The 11,914-nt window shown below is 59.5% G+C and overlaps 2 protein-coding genes and 1 long non-coding RNA gene across 4 annotated transcripts in view; 1 reads left to right on the top strand and 2 right to left on the bottom strand.

Moving 5' to 3' along the window:
* Positions 1-260: 260 nt before the first annotated feature.
* On the top strand, positions 261-2,364 carry LOC116873892. Its single transcript, XR_004383909.1, has 3 exons — positions 261-608; positions 1,740-1,816; positions 2,070-2,364. It is a non-coding gene; the product is annotated as an uncharacterized LOC116873892 (long non-coding RNA).
* Positions 897-4,567, bottom strand: GNAT1 (G protein subunit alpha transducin 1). The gene is made up of 9 exons (XM_032868105.1): positions 4,462-4,567; positions 3,202-3,244; positions 2,954-3,095; positions 2,696-2,853; positions 2,479-2,607; positions 2,120-2,249; positions 1,687-1,840; positions 1,371-1,562; positions 897-974 (listed from the first exon to the last, which is right to left on the bottom strand). Exons 1-8 carry the CDS (start codon positions 4,565-4,567, stop codon positions 1,372-1,374), a joined length of 1,053 nt encoding a protein of 350 aa, XP_032723996.1. The 3' UTR covers positions 897-974; position 1,371.
* A 2,449-nt stretch (positions 4,568-7,016) lies between these two features.
* Positions 7,017-11,914, bottom strand: part of SEMA3F (semaphorin 3F) — a 29,763-nt gene continuing 24,865 nt past the window's right edge. For both annotated transcript variants that reach the window (XM_032868103.1, XM_032868104.1), the window contains 7 exons: positions 10,885-11,107; positions 10,225-10,313; positions 10,046-10,087; positions 9,710-9,867; positions 9,448-9,515; positions 9,020-9,153; positions 7,017-8,358 (listed from right to left, as the gene is read on the bottom strand). In XM_032868103.1, the coding sequence (XP_032723994.1) occupies positions 7,948-8,358; positions 9,020-9,153; positions 9,448-9,515; positions 9,710-9,867; positions 10,046-10,087; positions 10,225-10,313; positions 10,885-11,107 (1,125 nt within the window). In that variant the 3' untranslated portion in view covers positions 7,017-7,947. The remainder of the gene's footprint in view (positions 8,359-9,019; positions 9,154-9,447; positions 9,516-9,709; positions 9,868-10,045; positions 10,088-10,224; positions 10,314-10,884; positions 11,108-11,914) is intronic.

Here is an 11,914-nt window from a genome sequence, read left to right as displayed (position 1 = left end):
TTGTGACCCCACCTGAAGTAGACCCCTCTGGGCCCAACCTGGGCCTCAGTCATGTCCCAAATCCTCTGCCTGGAGCTGATCGATGGAGCTGGACTCTGCCCCCAGCCACCCCTCAGGACAGTTTGACCATTGGCCACAGCGGGTGTCAACAGTACCCTCCCTCAACAGACCATCCCCTTGGCTGGCTGGCCTGAAGCGCTATGGGTGGGTGGGGGTCAAGTAGGACATGGATTGGGTGTCCAAGGATGGAGGGGGCAGAGCCTGTGGGGGAGGGAAACAGGGGGTTACTTGGAGCCTGCTGTGTGGGGAAGGGTCCAGCTTAAATCTCTTCCTGACACCCAGGGGCTCCCAGGCGTGCCCCCCACTCACTAATTCATTCATGTGGGAGCGCATAGGCCTGAGTGGCTTGGACTTTGGACCCCTGAAGCTACTGAGAGGGAGTCACTGGCCACTGGGTAGACAGGTGCCAGACTTGTCACATGGAGGTAGTAAGGCTGGAATGGGCTGATGGTAAGCAGTAGGCCTGCTTGGAGGAGGGATCTCTGCCTGCCCCCTCGCTCTTCATGAACCTGGGAGGGAGGGCTGTTTGCTGAACCCAGACCCACCAGGTGAGTCATGGGCCCCCTGGGGAGAGAGACCTACAGGAGATTGGTCAGTTGGGCACTGCTGAGTCACTGTGAGCTCTAGCTGTCCCAAGTCCTGCCTGTTCCTAGCTGGGGCTGGCTGGGGTGGGTCCTGGAGGCCAGTGCCGCCAGGCCGTGAAGGGCAGCAGTGGGGTTGGGGGCACTGGGCTCTGGGAGACACGGGGGAGGGTCAGGGCCTCAAGGCTAGTGGGGCTCAGGGTTTTGGGTGTGTGGCTGGTGGGACCACAGGCTGGGGTTCAGGAGTTCTGGGGGGCTGATAGGCTCCTGTGGGCTAGGGCTACAAGGTGGCTAGGGCTACAGGGTGTCAGGGACACACATGAGTTCAGGCACCTGTGAACAAAGAAAAGAAAGCAAGTCAACACATCCCTGAGCTCCAAAATAATTGGCCATAGGCCGAGAGGCACTGTTGGGGTGGGCTTGTAAGCAAGGACACCAGAGGGATGGGGCAGGGTCAGAAGGGATTAGGTGAATGGGCCTTGTGTCCCTGGAGGGCAGGGAGGCGGTGGGGCAGTGGCATGGAGCCTGAGGGGCCAAGGTGGGGCCTGGGAATTGGGGGTTGGCACCAGCCACCAGCCACGTGGGATGGGTCTGGAGAGCTGGCGCAGGACCTGATGACCTAGGGTGGGGTCTGCCGCAGTGAGGTGGGGTGGAGAGATGGGGATGGAGTGTGAGGTATTGAGACCAAGGGGCAAGACAGGGGAGCATCCCAGCCCACGAGGAGCCTACCTCAAAAGAGGCCGCAGTCTTTGAGGTTTTCTTTGATGATGATGTCTGTGACTGCGTCGAAGACGAACTTGACGTTCTGTGTGTCAGTAGCGCAAGTCATATGGGAATAGATCTCCTTCACGTCGCGGCGCATGTTGAGCTCGAGGAACTGCACCTTGATGTAGTTGCCCGCGTCCTCGTACGTGTTGGGCCCTGTCAGGGAAAGGGGTGCTCTCCCTTGGTGTCCCCACTCCGTCCCGCGGCGGGAGAAGCGCAGGCCCGGATGACGGGGTTGGGGCGCCGCCTGGCGGCCAGGCCGCGGAGAGAGGGCTCTCACCGTCGTAATCCGGGAAGCAGATGCTGAGATGCGCCTTTTTGATCTTCTCGGAGAAAACGTCCTTCTTGTTGAGGAAGAGCACAATGGACGTGGTGGCGAAGTAGCGGTGGTTGCAGATGCTGTTGAACAGGTGCAGGCTCTCGTGCATGCGGTTCTGAGGAGGACAGAAGCTGTCGGGCACCGGGTGGGGGGTGGGCACGGGCAGCCGTCCCCCTGGGGCCGGGGCCCACAGGCTCTGGGGCACCCGGGGCCATCCTGCTGACAGCCAGCTCCAAGTCGGCCTCCCCCACGGCCGCCCTCAGCGTGGCTGCTGGGTGTCTTGTGTCCTCGTTCCGACTGTTCTGGAACGAGTGTCCGCTCTCAGACCCTCCCCGCCCCCGCAGCACTGTCTCCGGCTTTCCCTGGAAACACTCGGGCCCTGCTTGGCACCCACCACTTCGTCGTCCTCCACCAGCACCATGTCGTAGGCGCTCAGCGCCGCGATGAAGATGATGCAGGTCACACCCTCGAAGCAATGGATCCACTTCTTGCGCTCTGAGCGCTGCCCGCCCACGTCGAACATCCTGGGGAGCAGTTGGGGCCTGAACCCGCGCTTGGAACGCCATGGACGCACCCACAGGCATCCCTTTGCCTCCTAATGCTGGCTGGGGGGCACTCGGATGGGACTGGAGTGTGGGGTGTCTGCGGAGGGGCAGGGTCTCTTTGGGACAGGGCCTCTAATAGAGCGTGGGGGCGCTACACTTGCAGCCACAGTCCCTGAGTGAGGGCCAGGGCGCGGGTGCGGGGTTGTACCGGAAGTGGAGGTCCTTGAAGGAGAACTGCGTCTCGATGATGCCTGTGGTCTTGACCCTGGAGCGCAGCACGTCCTGCTCAGTGGGCACATAGCCCGGGGTGACTAGGCGCTCCAGGTCCGAGAGGTAGCTGCGGGAGACCGCGGGGTGTGGGTGGGTGCGGTGGAAGGGCATGGTAGGACCCCGCCCGCACCCCCGCGCCCCGCCTGCGCTCTCACTAGCCCGCCGAGTCGTTGAGCTGGTACTCAGAGGCGCGTTCGAAGCAGGCCTGGATACCCGAGTCCTTCCACAGCCGCTGGATGATGTCCGACATCTCCTTGGGCATCGTGCCCTCTTCGATGGTGTCCGCCATGTGCATCAGCTTCCGGGCGTCGTCCTGAGGGTGGGGTGGGAGTTGGTGGTGATGACCGTGGACTTGAGCCCAGTCTCGTGCCTCGAGTCCCCAGAGGCCCCGCTCAGCCAGTCTCCCTGCACACCTGGCGGGCAGAGTCTCCATACTGGATGTTGAGTGTAGTCATGGCGCGCACGATGGCGAGGATGGACTGTAGCGTGTTGCCGTAGATGATGGCGATGAACTCGAGGCACTCTTCTAACGAGTACCCATCCTGGTGGATGATCCTGTGGCCAGGGTGAGCCGGGTCAAGGCCAAGTGGACTGGTGGGGAAGGACAGACCCCGTGTGTGTGCCCACCCTCAGGGACCTCAGAAAGGGCAAGGGCACTCACTTCATCTGCTTGACAATGGTGCTCTTCCCGGACTCACCCGCTCCTGGAAGGGAAGCTCCGCCTCAGAGCTCCGCTTGCCAAACCTCCCTACAACCCTCCCCCCACCTTCTACACCCTCTACTCCCCCACCCCCCTAACCTCCCCTCCCCCGCAACCGGGCTCAGAAAATGGCGACCGGCAGACTCAAGGCAGGTACCAGTCCAAACCCCAGTTCCACCTGTTTCCCCCACCCCAAAGCAAGGTCCCGACACCCAGGAGGAAACACATTTGTAAATGCCAGGAGTGACGAGGGGGTGACAAGGGCAATCAACGACCTCAGCTGTGTTGGGGAGCCTCCAAGACCCCTGGTATTTCCATTCTTGGTTGTTCTGAAACCAAAATAAGGAGAACCTGGAGCGCCACAGCGTGGAAGGTTCTGGTACTGCATGCAGAGGATTATTGGAGCCGGGTCAACCCCCGCTGTTCAGGGGTTGTAGGGAGGGGAGTGTCTCCTAGAGGCTCAGAGGGAATTAGAGCCTTTGAGTGGGGGAGAAGACAGAGCTGACAGCCCCTCTGAGCCTGCTCTCGCCAGGGCTTTGGGTACAGTTAATGGGATTTCTGGCTTAGCTTCTGTCTCCCTGGGGTGCTCTGGCTTGGTCTCTCTGCCCACATCCAGATGCCTGACTGGGTCCTGGAGAGCCTGGGGTGGGACCTGCACTGCCTCTCAAAGCAGCTCCTTCTTCCCCTTGTGGAAGGTAGTGACCTGGAGGCACCACCTCAGTCCCACCTCTCCTCACCTCCCATGGGACCAAGTGCTTGGCTTTATCTATTCTACCCGGGGCCTTAGTAGCTCTAAAGAGGGACACCCTCTTTAGGTTTGCCCACAACAAAGCTCTGGAATCTAAGGGCCGTTGTCTGTGGATCTGGATGGTCCTAAAGGATGCCCACTCCTAGGAGGACTGTTATCTTCTTCTTCCAAGGAATCAGCCCTACTGTAGGGCTCCCAAGGAAGCCCCTCATTTTTGACCCCTGCCCAGCAGGGCTTCTCCAGAGGGGAGGGTGCCTAAGTCAGGACCCCCTGGAGAGGGGTTCCACGGGATACCCAGCCTTTCGGAGTCAGAGTACTGCCCACCAGGGCCAGGGCTCCCACTCAGTTCCCTGACCTGTCTTAGGGTCATTCTGCTTCTCAAGTCACCCATTTCACAGAAGAGCTACCTGCCTGCCCCCCACCCCCCGCCTGCGACCTGGTGGCAGCGCCCCCACCTGGACCCACACCCATACCCAGAAGCAGCAGTTTCACGGTTCGAGCATCCTTCTCAGCATCTTCTTTGAGCTTCTTTTCCAGCTCCCTTGAGTGCTTTTCCTCAGCGCTAGCCCCAGCCCCCATGGTCCCAGCAGCAGGCGAACAGGATGGTTGGTGGTTCTAGATGGAGGGGATCCCCAGAGCCGGGCTCGCCGGGCTCAGGTCTCCCAACACCCTTCTGACCCCAGGACTGGCAATCGACTGGCTTTCCACAGACCTGTGCAGGCCTGGTGGGGCTGCTTAGTGGGATTTGGGGGCCAGGGGTTCCCAAGAGCCAATGAGAGACAAGGACAGGTGAAGCCAGCTCAGCCCCCAGCCCTTCTAATCAGGCTGGCATGGCCCCAATCCCTCAGCTGCTGACTCTGCACCCCGCTCTATGAGCCCCAACCCTCTAGGAGAGACCATGGAGACAGTCCAACCCCTGCACCAGAGCAGGGAGACTGGTTCCACAGGGTCCAGACTTAGAAGGGAGAGAATAGGACCCTGAACCCCTGGGTGGGGGCAGAGAGGCGGGGCTGGGAGCAGGGAAGAGAGGGAGAAGCAAGCATGGAGCACCTGGGCCAGGCCTAGCACTGGACTCAATACTCCTCTCTATTTTGAAAGCTCACACGGGCCCTGGTGAATGGGTGCCCACGTCATCTGTCCCATTTTACTGACAAGGAAGGGGAGGCTCAGAGGGCCACACGGAAGCAAGTGGTTGAGAAGGGCTGGGTGACTCTGGACTGGGCTTCCATGCTCTGCAGAGTTAAGAAGGAAGGGAGAACATTGCATTTGCCTCGTACCAAAGGCTGGACCTGACCTGCACAGGGCCTCGACATACCTCCACAACTCCAACAGACTTGAGGGAGCATGCATGTCTGCTGTGTGTGCATGGGTGTCTGTCCTTTGCTGGCATCAACCAAAGCAATGACACAACATGTTTGTCCATGTCTGCACTTGTATGTACACATGTGCAGGTGTGTCTGTGTCGGGGGGCACATGTGTGCCTGTGCACACCAGACACACATGTGCATGTGTTCCTTTTTCCTCATGCCCACACATGCTGATGTGGAATAACATGTCCACACGGGTATTTGTGTATGGTTGTAAAATGCATGCACACAAGTAGCATGTGCATTAGTGTGCACGAGCCTGTGGTTTTCGCCTCTGCATGTGTGCTTGTGCACTAACACATGTGTATGCCTGTATGTGGGCACACTTGTGCGTGCCTGTGCCTATGTGTACAGATGTGTCTGCGTGCAGCAAAGTCTCTGACGTGCAGAGCTGGCCATGCTCTTCTAGAGAATATTTTGCAGGCCTGTCGTCAGGTAGGGAAAATTAGTCCCAGAGCAGGTGCTCCCAGGGGCACCGAGGAGGGATGCACTTCCTGTCCTTCTCCTGATCTGTTCCCTGTGGGTGCTCTGAGAGCTGCCTAAGGGCATTTGTAGGGCAAGCCTGCCTCAGCTGAGGGGGTCTAGGGTCTGCATATAGGTTCAGACAGGACGAGGAGTACTGCTGGGTGGAAGTTGTTCAATTAAGCCTAAAGTTTCCAGGCTCTAGAGTTCCCAACCTCCAATAGAAAGACCCAAACCCTGGGCTCTTAAGGCTCCCTCCAGAGACCTTGAGCCTTCTGGCCGGACTCTTCCTGGAAACCTGGCTGCCTTGTAGTCCTAAGCTCCGTTGCAGACCCAAGAAACCACGAGGGGGTGCCAAGGCCTCAGATCCTGAGCAGTGGAGATGGTCCTTAAGCCTATGGGAAATGGATGCTGGCTCCTACCAGAGGCTGGTGGCTTCCCATCTGCCCTATTGGGTCAGCAGGTCGGGTCTGTCCAGGAACAACAGATTATATGTCCCACCTTCAGCTTCTGGGTTCCACCCATCCTCCACCCCCCATGTAGTAAATGGGCCCCTGGGGTGGGGGTGGGGTGGTTCTACAGCCCCTAGGGAGTTGGGGCAGTGCAGGAGCCCAGGTCTGTTACACCAAGGCAAATCTGGTTTCTGCCTATTGGGTTTATTTAAAGTGGGGCCATCCACTGTCTGCCAGTCCCCCTCTGGCTCCCCTTGCCCACCAGATATGGTCATAAGCCCTGCTGGACCCACAGGCCTCCCCAGCTCTTAGCTCCCCCTGCCAGGACTTGACTCATTGAATTTGGACCAGGGCCTCCAGCCGTACTTTCTCCTGTCCAGCAGCATCCCACCTGCCCTGACCTTCCCCACCTGTTGGACACTTGCTCATGCCAGTCCCTCTGCTGAGAGCTGGCTGGAAGGAAGCAAGAAGGATGGGAATTTTGTCAATTTTCAGGGAGGGGAGCAGCCAGACTGAGAGGGCTGTAGCTCTGTCTTGTCAATACTGTCCTTAGTGCCTGCCACAAAGCCCACCACAAAACCAGGTGAGAAACGAAGGATCAAACCTACAAGTGAGTGAACGGAAGCCGGGCTTGCGAGAGAGGTGTGGGAACAGTGGTCAGGCCACGTGAACGGGGGCAAGAAGGACAGAATCTGGATGTTGGCTGAACCCCCATCCTCCCTCCCCTGCCAAGGAGAAAAGCCAAAGTCCAGTCCCAGAGCCAGTGTTTATTAGCAAGATGGAACCCAAGGGCAGCTGTGGCCTGGGCAGCCGAGGACCACTGGGAGCCCCTACCCAACTACTCCCAAAGCCCCCCAGAGCTATTTACACCCATCCTCTGAAGTGGTGGGCAGAAGGGAGCCCTGGGGGAGCCCCTGAAGGCCCCAGGCCTCCACCATTGCCCCCTCTCCCCTCAGCCCTGCCTGCACCTGCCCCTCTGCTATTCTCCCAGCCCCCAAGTCACAGTGGCCCAGAAAAAGCGAAGAGGAGGTAGAGTGGCCAGGCAGGGAGGGCTGGAAGTGTGCCCCACCCAGGCAGGGCTCCTTTGCTCCTGTCCCCAATAAATAGAGAATAAATACCCGGGAGGGGGCTGGCCTTGACTGAGTGTCCCCTCCCAGGCAGGGGCCAGCCTCCTGTGACGGCCCCTTCTTCCCTCCTCGGAGTGCCTCTGAGCCCCCACCCTCACTCCCAGTCTCCAAAGTAGTCCTCGCCTCCGCGTCTGTCTGCACTGGCGGCACAGCTTGAGAGCACATGCTGGCAAAGGTGAGCAGTCCGTGCCCTGTCCAGGGGTGGCGTGCTCCCTCCCTGCGTCCTGTAGATCCCGGCGGTGGTGGCCAAGCAGGTAGACTCCCAGCTGAGGCTGGGGACTGTGTGGTCCTGGCCTGGCCCTGCCGACTGGCTGGGCCCGGCTGGGTGGGCTCTGTTCTCTGCCGTCTCTGACCAGCATGGGTCTCAGTTTTGGACCGTGCTGCCGCTGAGGCAGTCTATGTACAACCCACCAATAAATACTGTCTTTGCAGGGGCAGGGTGTGTATAGAATATAGATATTTTATATATATATATTTATATATATATATATCTTTTATATTAAAAGGGACGAGGCCGAGGCCGGCCCATCGCAAGGCTCAGGCAGCTGGCCTCATGTGTCCGGCGGGTGATGGCGGCGGTTCCGGGGCTTCTTCTGGTCCTGGGGTTCGGGAGGCCTGGGTGCGCCTGGGGCCTCCCTGGGGCTTGGGGGCACGTGGCGCCAGTAGCCCTGGCAGTACTGGTGGATGAGGCCCACTTCGGGCTGGGCCAGCAGCTGGGCCAGCTCCTGGTAAGGGGGTGTGGGGAGGCCGGCGCCAGGGGGCGGTGGGGCGCTCGCCGCTGGCGGTGGGAAGAGGGCAGTGTGGACGGCGTCCCGGCCTAGGACGTGCAGTTGCACCCGCGTGACGACATGCTTGAAGTTGTTCTCGGTGGCCGTGCAGGAGTAGAGGCCACGGTCCCCAGGCTGCAGGGCGCGGAGCAGCAAGCCTTGCTCCGTGCGCAGGAAGCGGTCCTCGGCACGAATCTGAAGGAGCAGGGAGCCAGGGCTCAGAGCTGTGTGACCTCCCTGCCGCCAGGCTGGCTCCCAGAGCAGACCACCTCTGTGGCCATTCTGTGGAAGGGGCCCCCGTGTGGAATTTCCACGGAGCAAGAAAAGCCCACAGTAAGTTTCCACATACATCTGAACAGGGCATCCGTATGCCTCTCCATTTCGGGAGGAAGGATGGGGAGGAGATTCTGTACAATGAGAGAATGCTCGAGCACAGCATTTCTTTTTAATGGGAATACCCGACTGAAGTATCCTTATAGAATCTTCGCGTAGGGAGGCGTGCCCGGAACGCATTTCCATAAAACGAGGGCTCCTCCACGGAATTCCCACATCCTAGAGCTCGAGAGCATTGACGTTTCCACGCCATGGGGTATATACCTCCAGCAGAGCACACGAATGGGATTTGCATGTAAAGAGGCAGGCTTTTAAGTGGTTTCCATAAAATACAGAAATCCTAGCGTTTCCATATAACTCGATTCACCGAAATGACTTCCACACCGGGAGGGGAACTTGGAAGGGCTTTCTTAGAATGGGGCTGCCCCAGATGGGCTCCTAGAGCACTTTCCACCTACATGGACTTCCTACTCTGTGGGGACTCCCGCACCCACAGCGAGGACTAAGGGGTGGAGGAAATCACCTCACGGCGCCGGTCACTGGGGTCTCGCTGAAACAGCCACTTAACAGTGGCCTGGGGCGAGCGAGGCTGGCACTCGAGGAAGGCCGCGCTCCCTGCCACGCCATACTGCACGGACTCCACCGTATTCTTGTTGGCTGTAGGGCAAGAGGGCACAGCGTGAAAGCAGCATTGCCTCGGGTGGCCTGCAGGCCGGCACGGGGCAGGGGCTGAAGGGCACACACAGGGGCACCCATGCTGGAAGAAGGCAGGGCTAGACCACTGGGCATCCACTCCTTCCTTGAGTGGGTGGCTAAGGACAGCCCATCTGCCAAATCCCAAGCCCCCTTACCCCCTGGGTCATGTGAGAGTCCTTCCGGTGGTGGTGGTGGGGGGGGCTGGGAGCAGCTCCAAGGGCTGCACAGGGCCCCATGCTGGCACAGCACACTCACCATTGGAGTTAAACCCGCGACACTGCCTGATGGGGTTCCCGTGCCGGACATCCTGCCGGCGGCTCCGCCTAGATGAGGATAGCTCCTGATCAAGTATTTTCAAGAAAGCTGTGCCCCTGCCCCAGGTCCCTATACCCCCAAGACTCTAGGAAGGAAGAGTCTCATCCATTACTCCCAGGGTAATATCACATCGGTCACCAAACCCCCAGGATAGGACCCTGGGTCTGGTGGCTCAAATTTCAAGAGCCTGAGGGGTCCATACCTCTTGGAAGATGCTGTGTAGCGAGAGCAGGACTGGCCATCCCAGGCACAGTAGGGGTCCCGGGCGAGGCAGCAGTCGGCGCAGGCAGCCCCATACGCCTGGCAACGGTGCAGGCTCAGGTGGGTGACACCCACGGCGGACGCCACGTATAGCTGTTGCTGAGGGCAGGGGAAGGGGCGTGTCTGTTCGCTCCCCACAGCCAGCCCCCATCAGGAGCCAGCTGGGCTCCTTCCCTTCCCGTTCAATGCCTCAGTTTCCCAATCCTTATGCCAAGGGCATGACCCCAAGGAAGAACAGTCTCCGTCCCTACCCCCAGCCCACCTTAGCAAAACTTACTCTCTTGGAAGAGATGGTCATGGTCTTAACAGGTGCTGGCTCCTGGAAGAAGACAGGGATTACCTTGGGGACGGGGACCCCTTCCCTGCCCCCATCTGGAGGGAGGTCTGAGGTAAGGAGCTGGTACTAAGGAGGGCCAGGGTGAGAAGAACAGGACTGGGTGTCATACCCATACCCACCTTGAAGACCTCTACCTCCTCCAGCATGAGCTCCTCCATCTCCTGGTCATCCTTGGGCAGCACAATGACCTTCTGCACTGTCCCGCGGTCTGGAACGGGCCGGGCAGGGCCTCAGTGGGGCTGAGGATGCTGGGGAAGGGGTACTAGCCTCAGCCCCTTCCCCCACCAGGTTCCAACCCCCCAAGGGCAGTGGAGCAGAAACGCTGTACCAAGGTTGAAGAAATTCCCCTGGATGAAGGGGCCCGGGATAAGGGCGAGTGGTCACAGCTGGGGTCTGCCCCTCTCACCCCAGACCCTCATTTTGGGTACTGCTGAGAAAAGGATGCTGGAGGTCCTCCTGTGTGGAGCGGCTGGAGTTGTGGTGGGCGCACGTGCACATGTGTGCATGAGAGCATGTATGGCGGTATTTCGACCCACGTGTCCTGCAGGTGTTGGCCACCTGTTCCCTTTTTCCTAACCCTGCATGGGTCCCTGGGTACCCAGTTTCCCTGCTGTCCCCACCCCTTGTCTCAGTTATCCTAGCTCCAAAGGATGGCGGTAGCAGAGTTGACCTTGGTGAGCCTGGAGCAACCCCCAGCAGGGTAGGTCTCCCACCCCATGGATCAGCACCCTCCGCCCAACGGGCCCAGCGTGGGAGGGTCTGGGAGCAGCAGTGGGTACCTGTGCCCAGGAAAAGCACCTCATAGCGCCCGTCAGCTGCATCCACCTGGTCCACAGCGACGGTGGTGAGCCTGTAGGGTGCGCCCGTGCGGACGACCAGGGGCCGCCTCTGCAGAGGGTACACAGCCTGGTACATGAGCGGGTGGCTGCGCATGAAGTTAATCACTTCGTCAGGATAGTCCTTGGTGGACTTCATGGATGGCGTGAAGGTTCCTCCAGGGCACTGCAGGCACGTGACGAGCGTCAGGCCCAGCGGGGGCTTGCTGACCCCCTCAGCTCCAGTAGAGGCCTCTCCTTTGTTCGTCCCCAACACATTCACCCGCTCCACTCCTCAGGACCCCCATCCAGGCTTTCCCCACCTCACCCAACCTCTCTGCAGGCCCTGCTCCAGCCGAGGTCCCAAGGTCCCACATGGCCAAATTCTGCAGCCACCTTCCTGGCCTCGTGTGCCATGACCTTGTGGTGGCATTAGGCAGAGCTGAACACTCCCTTCCCAGGTCCTCATCCCCCATCCTATTGTCTCCTCTCTCCAGTCTGCCGCCCACACCCACCAGCGCCTGCTCGAGAGACCATAGCCCCAAGTTCCCTTAACACTCTGAGGTTGCTCTGCCCTGACCTGGTGCTTTTCCTTCTGCCTGCCCTTCACCCCTGCCCAGCCCTCATCTCCCTGGCCACCACTAGTCAGCTCCCCCAATGCCAGCTTGCCCGGCAGGTTTGTCCCCCCTGCAGGTGTGGCTCCCAAGCGGCCACACCTGGCCACCATCTTTCTTCCGGGAGCCTGGCTGGGTTCTTCATAGACTGATGCTGGGCAAATGATGATTCGTTTCATTTTGTTTTATTTATTTATTTTTTTAAGTTCCCTCTGTGCCCAATGTGGGGCTCAAACTCATGACTCCGAGATCAAGAGTTGCGTGCTCAACCAACTTAGCTGGCCTGGTGCCTTGTGTTTTGTTTTTTAATGTCAGCTTTACTTAAATGGATATATGGGGGGGCGCCTCAGTGGCTCAGTTGTTAAGCGTCTGACTTCGGC

This window comes from Lontra canadensis, unplaced genomic scaffold (assembly GCF_010015895.1).
Source record: "Lontra canadensis isolate GAN:19392208 unplaced genomic scaffold, GSC_riverotter_1.0 scaffold35, whole genome shotgun sequence".
NCBI lineage: Eukaryota > Metazoa > Chordata > Mammalia > Carnivora > Mustelidae > Lontra > Lontra canadensis.
The sequence above is the reverse complement of the archived record's forward strand: the minus strand, read 5'-3'. Positions and strand labels throughout refer to the sequence as shown.

What these genes read in the sequence shown, in the direction of transcription:
- GNAT1 (XM_032868105.1), bottom strand. Translation starts at nt 4,567, where the DNA reads ATGGGGGCTGGGGCTAGCGCTGAGGAAAAGCACTCAAGGGAGCTGGAA. An exon ending in TGGTGGAGGACGACGAAGTG is followed by an intron (nt 1,841 to 2,119) that starts GTGGGTGCCAAG and finishes TGTCCTCCTCAG; the next exon opens with AACCGCATGCACGAGAGCCT. An exon ending in CTGCTTCCCGGATTACGACG is followed by an intron (nt 1,563 to 1,686) that starts GTGAGAGCCCTC and finishes TTTCCCTGACAG; the next exon opens with GGCCCAACACGTACGAGGAC.